At 44.9% G+C, this 18,923-nt stretch overlaps 2 protein-coding genes and 1 long non-coding RNA gene across 4 annotated transcripts in view; 1 reads left to right on the top strand and 2 right to left on the bottom strand.

Annotated features, from left to right (window-relative positions):
- Nucleotides 1-12: 12 nt before the first annotated feature.
- agtrap (angiotensin II receptor-associated protein) lies at nt 13-6,114 on the bottom strand. Of its 2 annotated transcripts, none has more exons than XM_052077019.1 (5): nt 5,910-6,112; nt 5,083-5,117; nt 4,794-4,902; nt 3,970-4,180; nt 13-706 (listed from the first exon to the last, which is right to left on the bottom strand). In XM_052077019.1, exons 1-5 carry the CDS (start codon nt 6,045-6,047, stop codon nt 582-584), a joined length of 618 nt encoding a protein of 205 aa, XP_051932979.1. In that variant the 5' UTR covers nt 6,048-6,112; the 3' UTR covers nt 13-581. The 2 variants fall into 2 exon arrangements, with proteins under 2 accessions (XP_051932979.1, XP_051932980.1); XM_052077020.1 differs by lacking the exon at nt 13-706 and adding an exon at nt 1,626-2,529 and having other exon boundaries at nt 5,910-6,114.
- A 1,391-nt stretch (nt 6,115-7,505) lies between these two features.
- On the bottom strand, nt 7,506-17,232 carry draxina (dorsal inhibitory axon guidance protein a). The gene is made up of 7 exons (XM_052077014.1): nt 16,821-17,232; nt 10,200-10,612; nt 9,522-9,691; nt 9,250-9,370; nt 9,065-9,157; nt 8,908-8,997; nt 7,506-8,725 (listed from the first exon to the last, which is right to left on the bottom strand). The coding sequence occupies exons 2-7, from the start codon at nt 10,585-10,587 to the stop codon at nt 8,613-8,615; spliced, it is 975 nt and encodes a 324-aa protein (XP_051932974.1). The 5' UTR covers nt 10,588-10,612; nt 16,821-17,232; the 3' UTR covers nt 7,506-8,612.
- LOC127608115 (uncharacterized) overlaps nt 7,820-18,923 on the top strand; it is a 41,038-nt gene continuing 29,934 nt past the window's right edge. The window contains exon 1 of the long non-coding RNA XR_007964182.1: nt 7,820-8,041. This is a non-coding gene — a long non-coding RNA (uncharacterized LOC127608115). The remainder of the gene's footprint in view (nt 8,042-18,923) is intronic.

The following is an 18,923-nucleotide window of genomic DNA, read 5'->3' on the forward strand; positions in this document are numbered from 1 at the left end:
AGCAAGCAGAGGTAATCTTCCTAAAGAGTTTATGTTCAAACACAGCAATGACAAGTAAGGTGTGTGCAACGTGGAAGAAAATACAAAAATTGACCAAATGAACAAGGCTCAAAGTAACAAAGACCCAAAACACCATCGCGGCAGAAAACAAACTTCACGTTACGAAACACAAATAACAAACTGACAAAGGCTGAATGAAGCCATGCAATTAAATACAAGCTAACTGATGTGGCAATGAGGCACACCTGGACAAGGCATGAGTAGCTGGAGGGAGTTGATTGGGAGACCCAAAGAACAGGGCTGGGGAGAACCGGTGCAAAACCAAAAACCCAACGAGCAGCACATCAAGAAAATATAATATGTGTGTGTGTGTGCGTGCGCACGCCCAACAAACTATCAAGCGCCCAACATATACAATAAACTTTTCTTTTTAACAAACGCAGCAGACAATATACAATATTGACACGAAAAATGCTTCCAAAATAATGACAGCAATGACACGCTAGAACACAGCAGACAGGTGGCCGGTCACGCTGCACTTGCACCGCCCGCTTTGCAGGTGGCGCTAGCTGCGCGGGGCATCAGTAGGCTCGCGGTGCCTTGGTGTCCTGCGCCTGGTTGAAGGGGTTGGCGGCGCTGGTGGAGGCGTCCTGTTGAGGGTCGATGGATTGGTACGCGTCTCGGTTTCGGCTCATGGAGGGGAAACCTGCGGGCAAGCGGGGGACACGCCCACCATGACAAGACAATGAAGGCACACGCTGTCACCGAGTGGAGGATTGGTCAGCGTTCTTGTGGAATCAGCGCAGCTTTTTGTTATTGGGATTGGATTACTTCTGTGTTGGCATCATGAAAAAAAAATCTCACACACACAGAAAAAAAAAATTTATATATATATATATATAAAATGACAATTGTCACATTGTCCACGTTTTCTTTTCTTTTTTTTTATATATAGAGATGCCATTTCTCGCCCGTTCTTTTATTTGAAATCATCACTTGTAGACAGTGCGACACATTCATAAGATTTATTCCAATATGTACAAAGCCGGACACCCCTTCAATCAGCAACTTTTCACAGTGGAGTTAGATTACGATCGGTGGTACCTTGACATATGAGTTTATCTGTCCACCGTCTACGCTTGCGACCCAAAACAACCCAAATCATCTATCCACATTTATATGAATGGAAATGCCATTGATGTGTTCCACCCACCTGCCCCACCCCCAAAACAAAAATAGCATCCTTTCATATTTTAGCTCATAAAAGCAGAAAGTAATGACATCATCAGAAAAAGTGCAAAGGATTGAACAGTTGTTGCCACTTTTTGTTGTTGTTGTTGCTTTAATTCAACGGACACTGTGTCGCTCCTTCTACTCTGCGTGCCACGACTACATGGGGACAATATAATACAGGAAATATGCAAACGGCGGCGGCCCGGTAGTCCAGTGGTTAGCACAGTGCAGAGGTACCGGGTTCGATTCCAGCTCCGGTTCGATTCCAGCTCCGGCCTCCCTGTGTGGAGTTTGCATGTTCTCCCCGGGCCTGCGTGGGTTTTCTCCGGGTGCTCCGGTTTCCTCCCACATTCCAAAAACATGCGTGACAGGCTGATTGAACACTCTGAATTGTCCCTAGGTGTGAGTGTGAGTGCGAATGGTTGTTCGTTTCTGTGTGCCCTGCGATTGGCTGGCAACCGATTCAGGGTGTCCCCCGCCTACTGCCCGAAGACAGCTGGGATAGGCTCCGGCACCCCCCGCGACCCTAGTGAGGATCAAGCGGCTCGGAAGATGAATGAATGAATGAATATGCAAACGGCATCACAATAAATATAAAATAGACAATTATGAATCAAACATCTCTCTCACACATATAAATATATTCTGCCTACGTGTGTCTCCACCACTTGCGTTCGAATATTGCTTCGAGAGTTATAACGCTGCAACGCCACTGCCATTCATTAGCCCGTTGATGGCGTTTTGCACTACTCGATAGCATGAGGCTCAACAGACCTTTTTTTTTTTTTTAATAGAAAGCAATTTATTTATATTAAATCCACATGGTGTGATTAACTTTTGTTTGACGTTAAGTTTGACAGCACCCTTCAACTGTGAACTGGATTAAAAAAGCTTGTGGCCTCCTTTTTGGAATTCCACAAACTGCAAAGCCAATGACAGCTTGTATCTTGAAAGAAAAACAAAAAAACGTGAATAATCTTGAATAATACATGAGAGAACAAGGTGTGAAGGGATACACACGCACACACACACACACATACACACACACACTTATAAATAGAAAAAAATGACAAAGAGAGAAAAAAAAGTGCTCTCTTTGTCCTTCCCTGTTCATGAGCTCACTTCCTGTGCAGAGGGGAATGGAAGGCAGATGATTGGCAGAGAGAGAAAGGGTTTGGGCGAGGGAGGAGGGGGGGGCGGGGGCGGGGTCAAGGTGGGGCGGTCAATAGCGGCGGCCAATAAATGCACTGTCCGCACTGTCCGTTGTGCAGCGGCTGTCCACTGAGGTCTCTAAGTCTGAGAGGTCAAAGGTAAAAAGAGGGGGGGCGGGAGGGAAGGAGACAAAGGAGGACATGAGAACGTTCCCGGACGAGACACACGCGGGGTCAAAGGGGCATGCGAGGAAGGACATTTATGAAAGCTTCCACAATAAACCATTCGGGGAAGAGACCACCACCACACCAACGTTTTTTTTTAAAGCATGCATTAATTAAAAAAAAAACCAAAAAAAAGGATTTTCAATCACTGAAAATGAAATATTGGGAGAGGGATTTCTTTTTTGTTTTTTTTTTGCTTTTAGTGTGTCAGTGATGCTGGTGTTATCTGATGAAATCAATATTTTTAGTTTTTTCAGTCATGTTTTTTTTTGTATTTCTAGATGTTTTCATATTTGTATTAAAAATTAATACAAGTTTTCCTTTTTAAACCTAAAAATGTCAAGGGTTTTTTTTTTCGTATTGAGGTATTCATGACGTTGAATTTCATTGTAATGTAAGAAAATACATTTGCTTCCTATTAAGTTCTGTACGCTTTAATACATATTTCAAGGTTAATTAGTATTTATCATTAAGTATTAACGATTCATACTTACATTTGAATGTACTTCAGAAGTCTATTAATTACTGCCGTTCGAGATATTTCAATGAAGATATTTTACAACCGGAGTACTCTAAGAAAACCCGCGCAACACAGGAAGGCCACAGCCCGGATTCGAACCCTCGACCTCTGTACTGTAAGTCAGATGTGCAAACCACTTCTCCAATGTGCTGGTCTACTAAATATTTTTTTAAAACCCTGGGTATTACCTTGAAACCGAAAAAAAAATAGTTTCACATCCACATCCTATATTGAGCAACAAATGCATCGGAATGGCTCAGCAGTACATGTCACTCTTGCTACTCTTGCGAAACCTGACGTCAGATTTGAAGTGATCGCGAGCCCGTTAAAAGCGTTTTGACCTGCGGGGGAAAGGGGGGGTGGTTAACTTCGCAACGCTTCATGGATGCGGCGGGGCTCCAATTAAGTGACACATCAGTCGCCGCGCGGCTCATAAAAATCCCAAACCCGCTGTGTGCCCCTGCCGGGTGACGTTAGCATAAAACATCAAGACGCGGTGAAATCAGCCACATTGAAAAGTCTGCCGGGCCCACTCCAGTCTCCAGTCCACTTAGGCCGCTTTTCCAGCAAGGACGCATGGAAGCTAAACAATTTCCGGCCCTGTTTTGCATTAAAAACCGAGTCGCTGCGGTAACAAAGTGGCTTCACGTGGTGCGCCTCGGATATTTCGTGGCATTTATCTTGTGACTGGAAATAATGAAGCGTGTTAGCTTAAAACAAACAGCATGACAAGAGCGCAGAGATTTCCAACACAAACACTCTCTCGCCGTGCAACGGTAGAGGCAGCAAAAAATTCACGCGGGTAAAGTACGCCGAAGCAGAAGCCGCCTCCAAACTCACCAAAGTTGACGTTGTAATCCCCCCCTCGCTCGCGGTACATCTGGTAGACGAAGAAGCAGGAAGCGGGCTTGAGCAGCAGGCTGAGGATGGCCATGCCGGCGCTGAAGCGGAACACGTCTCGCCCCTTTTCCGACGCCATTTCGCTCAGCGAGTAGTAGATGCCAAAGTGGATGATGTCCGTCAAGATGGTCACGGCCATCCCGATCAGAAACTGGGCGGGACCACAAAGAGAAAACCGTCAACTGTGATCCCAACCCTAAACCACTCACCCTCAGCTCGCAATCCTAATACGGTTCCAAACATTACCCCTCCCGCTATGTGCTAACCCAGAGGTGCCGAACTCGTTTTTTGTCAAGGGCCACTTTGGAGTAGCGTCTCCCCATGGGAGGGCCGTTATGATCGTGAAAACCACCAAAAATGTTTCATCGTCTCATCGCATTATGACTTGCAAAAAACTAATTAATGGATTACTTAGTCCAGTTGATTTATCATAATTTATCCAATTATTATTCAAGTTGGTGTAAAGAGGGGGAAAAACATCTCAGCGTTATTTACATGACAATTTGATATTTCGATCATGCAAGTTGACGCGCGTGATTTGCTTTCGCGGACCAAATAAAATGATGTGGCGGGGGCCGGATCTGGCCCCCGGGCCTTGACTTTGACACCTGTGTGCTAACCCCAACCGGACTACAAGTGCAAACACAAGCCTTGTCCCTAATCCTACCTCGAAGCTAGTTGGCGGCCATTATAATTGAAAATGGTGACAAGAACCGAGCGTTATAACATCCTGATTAGTTTTGAGGTTCGACTGTCACACTCACCATCAGCACGGCGTCAATGGAGTCCCTGTGAGCGACGGCCCACACCCCCACAGCCAGGACGCTAAAGTTGCCCCAGGCGAACGAGGTGGGCAGCCACGCCATGCAGCCCCTGGACACGCACACATGCACAAGTACACTTGGAACACCCAATGAACGCAATCGTGCGTGTGCGCTGATATGCGTGTGTGAGTGTGTGTGTGTGTGTGTGTGTGTGTGTGCTTGGTGACCTATTAGAGGTGGACAAGGGGAGAAATTCCTCAAGTTGGTGAAGAAAAACGTGTTCACTCACCAGACTGTAAGCAGCCAGTGCACCAGAACGATGGCCTGACAGACAAACACATCAGAACGGTGACGCCACAATTCGAAACGTAGTCATAAAGAGACGTTTTAAATCATTCCGTAAAAAGCTATTCGTAATCTCAAGGAAAATACAAAACAAATAATGTTAACAATAAAGATGATATGAAATGCAGCTTGAACAATTATGATGACATATTAACACTGAAACATGGGAAAAAACTTTTTTTTATGACTTTCGAACAATACCTGGTGGTGAAAAAAAATATCCACAAAAATACATTTGGGGTTAGAAAACAAAAATAAAATAAATGACTAATATGTTTATGATGATGAATAAAATAAATAAAACAATAAAAATACCTATATAAAATTAGAACAAATCTACAATTTAAAAAAATCATTTTGCGAATTGAGGTGCCTCTAACAAACAAACAAACAAAAAAAAAATCAATTAAAAAAAATATACACTCAACTAAAACAATGACAAATATTACCCTAACTTTAGTATTAGTGGGATTCAGTTGACACCCTCAAAGGTTCACATTTGGGCCCCCAAGCCACAGTTTGCAAGCCTTGTCCTAAGTGACTAATGCGGGGCAGTGACATGAGCGACGACGGCCAAGGTGCCCTCAAGAATCTCTCGGCAGGCATTTGTCGTCTTCTCGTCACGTCCATTTGGACACATTGGGATTCAAAATACTGTTTGGCAATGCTCGTGTTTTTTTTGTTTTTTTTTTAAGGTGCACGGAAGTTTCAAAAGGCGTCACGGGACATGAAAACAAGAGTTGAAACAAAAATCAAATAAAGCAGGCTCACCTTTAGATTGATGGCAGGAATTTCCATAACAGGAAGCAAGCGGGGCTCAAAGCTGTCTGGCACTTTTAAATCAAGAACAGCACAGCACGCAAACTTTGTCTTTTTCTTTGTTAGCCTCGGCTTGCAAACACAAACCATGTGACGGCACCCTGACTGTTTCCCATGTGACTCACGCACAGCCTCACTACCCTCTTCTGCATCCGCCCCCCCCCCCCACCACCACCACTCCGCCTCCATTTAAAAAAATCTAACACTTCTTTTCCCCGATATAATTAAAAAAGGAAATATTTTATGAAAAGAGTTTTATGAACGTAGATTGACCGGTAAATTGAGAGCTACGCCCTTTGGCTCAGCTGCTTCTTTACCTCGACAGACAATACAAAGTCCGCATCACAGAAGACGCTGCACAGAAGACCCCAAGATACTTCAACTCCTCCACTCGGGGCAAGATCTCCTCCAGAGAGAGCACGCCATCCTTTTCCAACTCAGGACCATTGTTTCAGATTTGTAGGTGCCGATTTTCATCCCAACCGCTTCACCCTGGGCTGCGAAACGCTCCAGTGAAAGTTGGAGAGCCCCGCTTGAAGGAGCCAACAGTACCACATCATCTGCAAAAAGCAGAGATGCAATACTGAGGCCACCAAATCAGCCCCCCTTAATGCTTCGGCTGCGCCTAGAAATTCTGTCCATAAAGGTTATAAACAGAATCGGCGACGAAGGGCAGCCTTGGCGGAGTCCAACCCTCACGAGCTATGGGTCGTGACCAAAAGAACGAGATCCCGGATACAAGCGGGCGAAATGAGTTTTCTCCGCTGGGTGTCCGGGCTCTCCCTTGGAGATAAGGTGAGAAGCTCGGTCATCCGAGAGGGGCTCAGAGTCGAGCCGCTTCTCCTCCATCTCTAGAGGAGCCAGATGAGGTGGCTCGGGCATCTGATTAGGATGCCTCCTGAACGCCTTCCTGGTGAGGTGTTCCGGGCATGTCCCGCAGGGATGAGACCCCGGGGACGACCCAAGACACGCTGGAGAGAGACTATGTCAGCTGGCCTGGGAACGCCTCGGGATCCCCGGGAAGAGCTGGTAGAAGTGGCTGGGGAGAGGGAAGTCTCAACTCAACTCAACTGTGGGCATCATGCACTGTAAAAATGAACTTTTTGGTGGAGTATTAGGTTTTGATGACAACTTAAATATCAGTTACATCAATGAATTTGACCAAAGTGAAGCTAACATAAATAGCATGTAGCGATATCATGGCTAATGCCTAGCATGACAATGACCAACTTCCTGTTCACGCTCCAATTTGTCAAGAATCGTTTTACTTTATTCATCCATCCATTTTCTAACCCGCTTTATCCTCACGAGGGTCACGGACGTGCCGGAGCTTATCCCGGCTGTCTTCGGGCAGGAGGCGGGGTGCAACTTTATTGTATGATAAAAATGTTGTTTTATTTTTACTGTTTTCACTTATTTTTTTTGCCACAGTTAAGAATGTTGAAATGTGACAAACAATCTTGCGCATGCACACAAATAAATCTTTTTTTTTTTTAATGATAGTTGCTAAGGGGATAAATAGTCAACGCTTTAGAAAGAGAAGCAAGGTTGGCATTTTCAGTGCCGCTCGTTTGTTACACGACAAACAGTTTAATATTGAATGCAAATCCTGTTAAAGCACAATACTGAAAATAAATACATCCGCAATAGATCAAAGAGCGGAAGAGTCACGACTTAAAGACGAAACAGAAAATCTGTTGCACCTTTGTATTTACATATCCTATTTGGGATGAGGAATCACCTTGTAATGAGTGTGTGTGTGTGTGTGTGTGTGTGTGTGTGTTGTTGCGCAAAATCTTCACATTTCTAAAATGAATCCGAACGGGAAACCAAAAAAAATTAAAAAATTAAATAAACCATCCTGCTTGAGTAACCAAACAGCGAATCGTTCAAATAGGTATTATTCCTGACAAGCCTTCTCATGCTATTTTCAATACCTTAAATTTATTCATGATGTGTAAAAAAAAGATGACGTGGAGACAGGATAATAGTATTCATTCATTCATTCATCCTCCGAGCCGCTTAATCCTCACTAGGGTCACGGGGGGTTGCTGGAGCCTATCCCAGCTGTCTTCGGGCAGTAGGTGGGGGGACACCCTGAATCAGTTGCCAGCCAATCGCAGGGCACACAGAAACGAACAACCATTCGCACTCACACTCACACCTAGGGACAATTTAGAGTGTTCAATCAGCCTGCCACGCATGTTTTTGGAATGTGGGAGGAAACCGGAGCACCCGGAGAAAACCCACGCAGGCCCGGGGAGAACATGCAAACTCCACACAGGGAGGCCGGAGCTGGAATCGAACCCGGTACCTCTGCACTGTGAAGCCGACGTGCTAACCACGGGACTACCGGGCCGCCTGGATAATAGTATTTATTTGTAAAAAAAAAAATAAGAATTGGGAAATAAACACTCACGCGCGGAGGTTCGGGACGATTAGGGACGGTTTGGTTTGGGTCGTGGGGAGAGTAGAGATGGAGGGTGAGGGTCAGGGTAGGTTGAGAGTTCGCGTCGGATTAGGATAAGGTTTGGGGTGTTATGGGTTTAGCATTCCATTGTCCTTCAAAATGTCCGCCCCTTTAAAAATACGCTCAGCCGTGTCTGAGTGCTCACGGTTGCCGTCTTCCACAAGCACTCCTTCCTCTCGTCCTCCTCAGATGGTGATGAAGCCTCCTTGGTCACCGCTGACCGACTCGGGCGCCACACAGCGGCCCCGCCTCCTCGTCACCCGTCGCTTGCGATGGAATTTAGCGTAGCAACGGAAGCCTGCGAGGTTACGACCACAAGTCCCGTTTGGGAAATTGTTTGTGTATGAATGAAGATAAAACGGTGGGCCGCGAGCAGCAAGATGGATGACAGGAAGTGAGGAAACAAGACTTGGCTAACTGGCGGTTACGGGAGATGAGCATGCAGGAAATTAGGAAACCGGAAGTGAAGTACATCCTCACCTTCCTCACACATGCAGTCGTCATAGCACTTGTTGTTCAGGCCTCGGTTGTGAGCTTTGCACTCGTGTTGTCTCAGGTCGCAACAGGAACCTTTTTGAAAAAAATCAACATTTCAAGACATTTCACGAGCGAGTCGAGATCGACGATGGAGACTGACCGGCGAGGCAGTCCAAATGGTGGTCGCACGCTTCGATGTCGTCAGCATCCGCCGTCGCGTTCCCGCTGCTGAGGTTTTTACTTCGTCTTTTGTCTATGGAGGGACGTGACGATAAGAGACTTTTTTTTTTTTCTCCTCCAAAACTATTCAGGATCGGAACAAGCGGTTAGATTTCGGAGCCAGACCTTTCTTCCCGGAGGACGGCCAAGCGTCCGCGGGCTTCATGTCTTCGTAGTCCGTCCAGTCGAAGAGCGCCATGTCCAGCGTGGGCATCACCTCGCCTTGCTTTTTACCTCGTCCGGGCCGCTGAGAAGAGACGGCGGCTCGTCAATACGCGACCGACGGGAGATGTTTTATTATGGTACTCCAGTTTCCTCCCACATTCCAAAACACATTATGTCTCTCATAATGTCATCTCGATAATGTCTCAACCTTTTGACGATTCTTTTCGAGTCACCTGTGGTTTGCTGGAGGCCGGGGGTAGCGTTGGGGGATGCTCGTCGGTCACCGTGACAACCATGGAAGAGCCAGAGCCAAAGGGGCTGGGGGAGGGGCCATCTCCAGGAAGGGCCCAAGAAGAGGGCAGAGAAGGAGGGGGCTCGTCCACTACGAGGCTTGGCAGGGGCTCTGTGAAAAAACAGAAACGGGAGATTCACTCTTGATGTGCTTCCGCGTGTTGTTGGAATATTTTTTCGTTAACTAGAAATTAATTTCTTAATAAAAAAAAATTATTTCAATTTCAATTACATTTTAAGTTTAATAAAAAAAAAAGAAAAATAAATGTCAAAAACCAGCACCATACAATGTTCTGCTTTATTAGAGTGAAATCATGAATTTTGGCCCTGTGAACAATCAAAAATGTTCAAAATGGAGACGAATAAACGTCATGGCTGATTTCTTTTTTTCTTGAAACAAATATTTTCACTGGTCGAGGACTTTCTACGCATAAAATATCTGTCCTGCGTCCATAAAGTTGCAATTTTCCCCCCAGACTATATTCTCTCCCTACATCCAAAAAGAACCCTGTGAGAATTGTTTTTTTTTTCCCAAAATCTTACTGAGAAAGATCTGACTTGAGCCACAAAAACTACTTGGGAAAAAAAAAAAACCTTTTGAATGTGCCGCCAAGACGCACCTTGTCCATGTCGTCCCTTGTCCCGTTTGCCCCCGTGTCTCCTGAGCTGCGACCGTTCGCCGTGTCCCCTTCCTTTGCGCGTGCCAATCAAGCGGTTCTCACTCAGGCCGGCTCGACCTGGCCCCATGTCCACCCGTACCGGGCGCAGACCCTCCAAGCTCACTCCGTCGACCTCAAGCCGGGCCGGGTGATGCGCCCGCCCGCCGCCCCGGATCTTCCGTGGCACCCACTGGTCGCTGTAGCCCGTTGCGGCCCGCAGGGGGTGCTGTGATCGTCCACCAGAGTTGCGCCTCCTCTTTCCGCGAGGGATGCCGGATGGTCCGTCGGCGATGGCAAAAGACACCACCGTCGAAAGAAGCACGAGCGTCAGGAGCAAGGAGTGCGCCATCACCTCTCGAAAACAACAGCGCCACCTGTTGAGAGCAGCAAACAGCAAAAACTGTGACAACTCCCAAAAGTGGTGTAGAGGTTTCGACATTCAAATTTCTATTTCAAAATTTAGGCAGAGTTGAAAAGCTTCCTGCTCGTCTTTCATATTTACACAATGCCAGACGTAAAAGTGTCTAGTGGTCATCTAGTGGTCAACTGTGGAATTACACCCAAATAAATGACAGACCACAGTGGAGTTACAATCTGTACCAAAAAATGGCATATTCATTATCTGTACCAACTATCCTCATATATACACAAAGATATCTAATAATTAAAATTTAAAAATACGTTCATGTAAAAAATAATTTATTTTTCAAATAGGACCATTTAAAGTTTATTCTTAGAAATAAAATGTTTTATGATTGGAAAATTACGACTACATTGCAGATGTTTTGTTTTGACCAACTTCATAAATGTCAAGTGAGTTCCTTTCATCAAAAAATGCCATCTGCTAGCTAAAAACGTCTTTCCCCGCCCGCCCTTATTTTTTGAAAAGGTTTCATCATGACCTGGGCTACTATGCTATTCGTAACTGAGCAGGCAATCTATCTTGGCATTGCTGCTTGCAGGATGGCCGAGAACTTTGGAGGATAAGCCGGCCCAAAAAGGAAAAAAAAAATCCTCAAAATCCAAACATTAACTCCCAGTCTCGGCTTTGGCAGAGAACACAACGTCCCGGCCATTATTCATCACCTTGTCCTCAAGGTGTTTGTCTCACATTTATCTCGAGCGGACCCGGGGGGCAGTCAGACTGAGGCGGCCACATACTTGCGCTTCCTCCCACAAATGACTTCCTGGCAAAATGACATAAAAGGGGTCATCGCACACGTCCTTTAACGGAGCTCGCCAGGTTTTCATTACCAGAGTCAACACTTCAGTGAGGTATGACTGAACCCGAATGGGCCAGAAAATGGTTGCATTGCTTTGTCTCAAAGGAAAACAACGGATGTGCTCTATTTTCCCTTTAATCTGCACCACTATCCATCCAGAGTCAAGTGCCATTTAATCGAAACTGTTTACTTCCTCAGAGCTGTTTGGAATTCACAGAAGAGAGCCACGCAAAAGGGATTTGATGGCAATGAGTAGGAGCGGGATCCAAGAAAAAAAAAATTAAATGTGGGCTGCCATGCAGAATGAATTTTTTGGAGGATTTAGAAATTGTGGATATAGTTTTCAATAAAAACAAGCATAAAGACAGCTGGGGTTTTTTTTTTTTGCAGGATGTTTGCAAAGAAACATGCAAACATGAGATAATGTTAGCCAAATCGAGCCAGCTAGCTCGTTTGTTCACTTTCAGTGAGAATAACGTTTTTAAATGTTGACTTTTACGACCATATATATATATATATATATATATATATATATATATCTTTCTCCCAAAGTCTGACTTTATTCTCATCAGATTTATTACAAAACATTCAACTATGGTCTCATTAGTATAAGTCTTTAAAAAAAAAAAAAAAAAAGATTCACCTACGATTAGAAAATGCTTCCTTGAAAAAAATGTACACTTCCTCATTGTGTCATAAATTTAGATTTTCTGCATCTCCCTAATTTTCAAGTTAGCATCATAAAATAATAAACCGCCATTGCTCCGCTGCATATACTCATTGTTTTGATTATTTTTACCATTGTAGTTTGAAGCGGTGTCCAACTGCATCGGATGCAGACATATTATCCACGTATACAAATGGGCGTAAGAACTCCCACACAGTCGTCGCGGCTGTCTTCACTGCGTTAAAAGATGAATGGCAGTGCAGAAAAATCAATGCGGTGCAAGTATTGATCTACTCATGATGACTTCTGTGCGTGTGTGTGTGTGTGTGTGTATACACGCTTTCATGCACACACGTCTACATGTTGGGCAGGAGGTTCATTATGCTAACACATCAAGTAGGAAATCTTTAGCAGTGACTTATCAGTTGCTCGGCAGCCCATGAGTGTGTGTGTGGGTGTGTGTGTGGGTGGTGGGGGATGTCAAGAGCAAAGGATGTTGGGGGATGCCCGGGTTACAAGTGCAGCTCAGGGAACTGCAACATCTGACCTCAGGGAATCGGAGCTGCTTGCATGACAGCGAGAGGCTGAAGCGGCAGCTGTTTTTTTTTTTTACAATTGTTTGCAGCCTTCATCACAGACGAGATTGTTGACCTCACGGAGCAGACTTATTAGATTTGTTTTTGTGTTTTATGGCAAGTAATCAAATTTCACACAGTGGCCAAAACTCGGTTAATTTTGCAATTTCGGTCGAGCACAGAAACAATTGGGCAGTAATTGGACAAAATCTCAAGGGGTAGTTTGAAGGGACCCTGCATATGGTCAATTTCTTCCCAAAATGGCTGACTTCCTGGTTCTTGTCAGGGATGGCTTCTCGAGATATGTTTGTGGGTCTGCTCATTGAAAGACATGCTTGCCAAATCTCATGTTACCAAGTGAAATGACCTTTGGAGGCTGAAAGAAAAAAAATCCCCGGAAATGACTTGGTAACATGGTCCTACGATGCTTTCTTCGAAAGAAAACGGCAGACTTCCAGTGTCCTTACCCGATATGGCGTCCTGACACTTTTTTTGTGGGTCTCCTCATCAGAGACGTTTCTACTCATGTCCAGTCGGCTGGGCTCCGAGAGGGAATTAATTTTCCAAAATTACAAGGACTACATTTGGCTGAAAGACTTTTATAAATCACCAGAACAATCGTACAATCCAAAAGAGCAGATTTCCTGCGTTATTTCAAGCGTGGCTTTTTTTTTTTTGGTGCATCCGGAAGCACTTTTTTTAAGCAGATGTATGGATGACTTTACTTCATGCAAGCATTTGACGAAATAAAATGAATTAAATTCAACACACGATTTTTTTTTCTCCAGTGTGTTTTCATCAGCCTCATTGAGACTGTCATTCTTTTAATAAATGGCACTATTTTTAAATGGCCTCCCGGTAAAAAAAAAAGGTCTATTTGCAAAAAAAAAAAAAAAAAAAAGGGCTTAACGTCAGCTTGGCGCCTCAATGAGAGCAAAATAAAAGGTGACACAAATTTCTCCGGCGGATTTGTTGCTGTCATTATCGCAAGTTACGACCGTTCATCGAAGCCGCGCCACATTTTGAGCTTTCCTCATCCTTTTTCAATGCGCTTCGCATGAATACGAATCAAGCAAAGATGCAGTCGCGTCTGGTGGTTTTCCAGGAGCGCGTCTCACGTGCGCTCGGCAGTTGGTTGAGCATCTGTTACGGGGATGCCGGGCCAGGGCGCTGGTGTGGAACTGATGACTTTCATTCTCGCACCCGCTTTCACATCAGCGTTACAGTCACTCACCCTCCCCGGCCCAGTTAGGCTCTCCCAACACAGATGTCATCAAAACCTGCATTTAAGCACCCCTCTTTATGACCCAGGTGGAAAGTGTGCACGGCCGGCTCTCAACATCATGAAATCTTGCAAATTGAGCGTTAGATCACCGCGCACAGACGGTAAAACAGCACACATTTGCTTGAAGCGTTTTATTTTCCCCCTCTCGGGATGCCAGCATCAGATTGAAAAACGTGTGAAGTGATGGTTAATCTTGCAAGAAATTGCAAGAAATTGATGTGGCTCAGGGGGACCACAAAAACATACAGAAGAGCAAGAAGACAAGATGAGGCGAGACGGATTTAAAAAAAAAGAACAAACAAAAAAAAAAACACCTGCTGTGACGGCAACCCTCCAGCCGCCATCTGCCGCTCCTCTTCTCCGGATCTCTCATAGCAACCCAAAGGATGCGGCAGACAAAAGGATGCAGACGCAAAGAGCACGCCTCACCCCTCGAGACCCTCCCCCGATATCGGAGGCCACAGTCACTCTGCTGATGACTGCTGTACAACCGGGAGGGGTTGTCAACCAATTCCCACAGCCCCCCCACCACCCCCCACCCCCAATTGGTTGTTTGAGCCCTGCACGTCCAGCAGTTTGATTTTCTGCTCGACATCGATCGGTTCTTACGACTCTTCTGGGATCAGGTCTAGTTTAGGGAATAGTTCGGTATTTTTTAATTTTAGATTTCAATTTGTTCATAGTTTTGATTCATCTATTGAACAGTTTTGTTGGTTTTTATTTGTTCCAAAATTGCTTCATTTTAGTTTTGTTTTTATGAGGTGTCGTGTTACTTTTTTTTTATGAATCTATAGGCGCAGGAAAGACTGAACTGGTTGCCAGCCAATCGCAAGGCACATTTTGTGAGACACGTCAAAATCACTTTCATGATTTTTTTTTTTTGAAACAGCCAAATCATCATTAAACGGAGCACATAGAAGCATTGAAGACCATTTACACTTGGTTATGCACGCTGATTGCAAATAATGAAGTCCTCCATTTACACTTTGTTATGCACGCTGATTGCAAATAATGAAGTCCTCCAACGAGGCTTTAGGAATTTCGAAGATAAGTCCTCAATGAACCTAACAAGATGCATTGCTGATGCCGTTATAGAATCTCCAAATAGCATCCTGACTCAAGAGTCGGTCGGCAGTGCGAACCACCCGTGGCTTCAACGCCTTCGCAGATACAACAGCAGCTTTTTCACATTCATTTTAGCAGCTCATAAGTGCGGATTGGTTGTTAATTGAGCAGAAACAGAAAAAAAATGAGGAGGATGCTCCATCTGTCCATAAACGAGTCGCAGCGGAACCTGAGAAGAACCAAATGCGGGGGCGAGTCCGAGATGCGGAGCCTTGCGTTTGCATCGGCAAAATCTCCACATGGGGCCCTTATCGAGCGCTCGCCAGGACCTCGTGCGCACGCATGCACAGCGGGTGAACATCCTCCAGACACCCACCCGATCGAGGAGAGTTCCAACACGCCAGTGGCTCCCCGCAGAGCCAAGAGCGGCAAATAGACAAAAGGATGGAGATGGAGGAGGAAGAAAGAAGATGAGGAGGGAATCAAAGGCTGCCGCCTTTAAACGGAACATGTCAGTGGAAGATCCCCCCCCGACCCACAAAAAAAACCCAGCAACATACTTTGCGCTTAGCTGCCTGTGAAATTGGAACACCTGTTCAACACAGATACTACAATCAACCAAGTGAGAGGAGAAAAAAAAAGCTCATTGGGTGTGAAGCTGAAGGCCACACCACCCAGTATGCAGTCCTCAATTCCAAATTGGGAATTCAGGAATTGGTTTTCTGAAAGGGGTGGCAATTATTTGGGAACGTGGGAGGAAGCTGGCGTACCCAGAGGAAAGGTTTTCTTCAAATATTCGAGAAAATGCCACACAGAAAAAAATCTGACCAAGCCAGGTATGACTTAGCTCCTCCCCTACACACGTTTGTCCTTCATTCCAGATGCATCACTTCACCGTACTTCCTTGAGACCAATTACGACTTTCCTATTAGCCAAGCTTTGGCGCCATCTTGTGGCATCTTAGAGCATTATAGCGACGGTACAAAATCAGGAAATAAGAAACAAACAGGTGAATTTGTGAAGAGTGAACTGAAAATGATTGTGTTTTATGATACAACGGTCAGTTTGTAGTTCTTAAAATACACTGAAACATAAAGTCGACATTTTTCAGATTAAAAACAAAAAGAACATCAGCAACTAGTCCAAAATTGTTACAAACTTATTTTCTGTGCATAAAGTTGATATTCATTGGTAAGGAGATGAATTAGATTCTACTTACAGTGGATGCCCGCATAGTCAAAATGGGAAAGAAACGTTTTTGGATTCACTGCAGACGAACCCATTTGTAGATTTGTACAGCAAATATGTTTTTATATACCCGTACAGAGAGTCTATGTATTTTGTGTGTGAGTTAGTCCCTTTTTTCACGGAGAGGGCATATTCACGTTTTTTGGGGGGAGGGAGAGTTAAGGAAAAGAAACCTATCCCCCCTGCCCCCCAAAGCATTTATAATCAAGTCAATTATTGTCGCTATTGTCCCTTCGCCCCACTACTCTACCCTGATATGATACGCTGTAATTTATCAGACGGTAATATTTCATCATTCCTAGCTCGAAGTGCAACTGATCATCAGGTTGTTTCTAAACAAGAGTTAGGCACCAGAGGGGGAAATCTGAGAACTAAAAACTTTACACTCGACAGAAAAAGAGAACCAAATGAGCACACAAAAAGCTCCGTTTAAATGAGTGTCAACGGCTACTGGAACAATAATTGAGCTATTTCACAAGAAACACACCAAAAAGGTAAAACAAAAAAAGAGTGGCTCACCTGCGTTTGTTGTTTGGAGCAGCTGCGTGCTGGTGACGTCGCTGCGGGCGGCGGGAAACCTTGGCTGGTGCTGTACCGTGCTGCTACCGGCGCGCATCCACACTGCCGCGGCTTCTCGTATAGACCGCAGGCAGTAAGAGAGTCACACGGCGAGAAATGGCAGGCCGTGTTGACGTCATCGTCCACGCCCGGAAAAGAGGAGGGGCCTGGCCGCGATTGACTTGGGGCGTATCGATTGCGCTGCCGTAGTGGGGACGATAGAAAATGACGTCACATGGGAGACATTTCAGTGAGCAAAGCTAGTCCCCTAATCATACCTTCTGTAATTTCTTGAACGCTACTTTGACAGTTTTTTTTAAATATTGTATTTGTATTGGTTGCTACGATCGCTTCTTATTTACTACTGTTGTACCATCTGCATTTTGATAAAAAAAAAAAAATACATATTGTAAACCAGGAAGTAGCCAACCGCCCTACAAAAGCTAGTCCCCTAATCATACCTTCTGTAATTTCTTGAACGCTACTTTGACAGTTTTTTTTAAATATTGTATTTGTATTGGTTGCTACGATCGCTTCTTATTTACTACTGTTGTACCATCTGCATTTTGATAAAAAAAAATACATATTGTAAACCAGGAAGTAGCCAACCGCCCTACAAAAGCTAGTCCCCTAATCATACCTTCTGTAATTTCTTGAACGCTACTTTGACAGTTTTTTAAAAATATTGTATTTGTATTGGTTGCTACGATCGCTTCTTATTTACTACTGTTGTACCATCTGCATTTTGATAAAAAAAATACATATTGTAAACCAGGAAGTAGCCAACCGCCCTACAAACGTGAAAACGTTTATTTGCTCTTCTGATTGTTTCCTCTCTCACCTCATGATAGAATAAAAGCAAGAGTTTTCCATTGTGATCTCCCAGTGGATGCTGAGAGATGACAGCATCGCGTGAATGCACAGAAGAGAGCGTCTCGTCGTGGATGCTGAGACATCCCAGTAGACGCACAGTGATGCTGTATTATCACGTTGGATACAGAGATACGAGAGCTCATACATGCTTGTAGAGAGACAAGAGCATCCCAGTTGATGCAAAGCGATAAAAGTATTTCACTGGAGACAGGCATACTTTGCAGACAGAGTGATGATTAGGGTGAATGCGGAAAGAAAGTTGTATGTCGGTGGACGCAAAACAGACGTGTGGCAAAGATAAGTGCTTTGGTGTGGATGCAGAGAGATGATCATATTAGAGTAGCTCTGGAAAGAAGCACACCTCATCGATAATTCAGGGTGCCAATCAACTCAAACTGGATGCAGAGAAGAGCGCCTAATTCCGGATGCATGGAAATGATCATCTTATACTCGATGCAAAGAGCAGACGATGTGGTGTGTTGAAAGCATAATGCTGGATACGGAAAAATGATGACATCAGAGTAGATGTAGATCCAGAGAGAGAGACGATCACCTCATACCGCACCAGCACGTCTCCATCCTGAGCAAATGCAGAGTGATGATAAAGACCATGACATCAGGGAGGATACAGAGAGACGAGCATCTCAAAGTGGACGCAGAGAGATCAACTCAGACTCGATGCAGAGAGACGTGCTCATTGCAGTGAATGCAGACATGAGAGTCACACGGTGGATGCTGAATGCCAATCGCATTGCACTCGAGTCGGTTAAACGACTGCACCAGACTGGATTCAGAGTGAAAATGGATGCAGAGAAGAGCACCCAAAATTCTGGATGCAGAGAGATGATTCTATTGGAGAGGATGCAAAGAGACAATGACACTGGAGAGGTGAGCGTCCTAAAACGAATGCAGGGAGATGACCGACAGCTTTAGAATGGGTGCAGAGATGCAGTGATGTTCACCTAAAACTAAATGCGGAGTGACGATCTCATTTCAGCACACAGGGACAAACACATCTCCGTGATGCAGGGAGACGAGCACTTCACGCCGGATGTAGCTGCGAGCATCTCTCATTTGAGATGAAGGTGAAAGCGTCACAGTGGGAAGTAGACATCCAGCATGCGCGCTCACTCACCGCCGTGCTGTGAGCAATACAAATGCCGGCAAGCCACCAAATGTACGCTGCTCACA

This window comes from Hippocampus zosterae, chromosome 9 (genome assembly GCF_025434085.1).
Source record: "Hippocampus zosterae strain Florida chromosome 9, ASM2543408v3, whole genome shotgun sequence".
Taxonomy (NCBI): domain Eukaryota; kingdom Metazoa; phylum Chordata; class Actinopteri; order Syngnathiformes; family Syngnathidae; genus Hippocampus; species Hippocampus zosterae.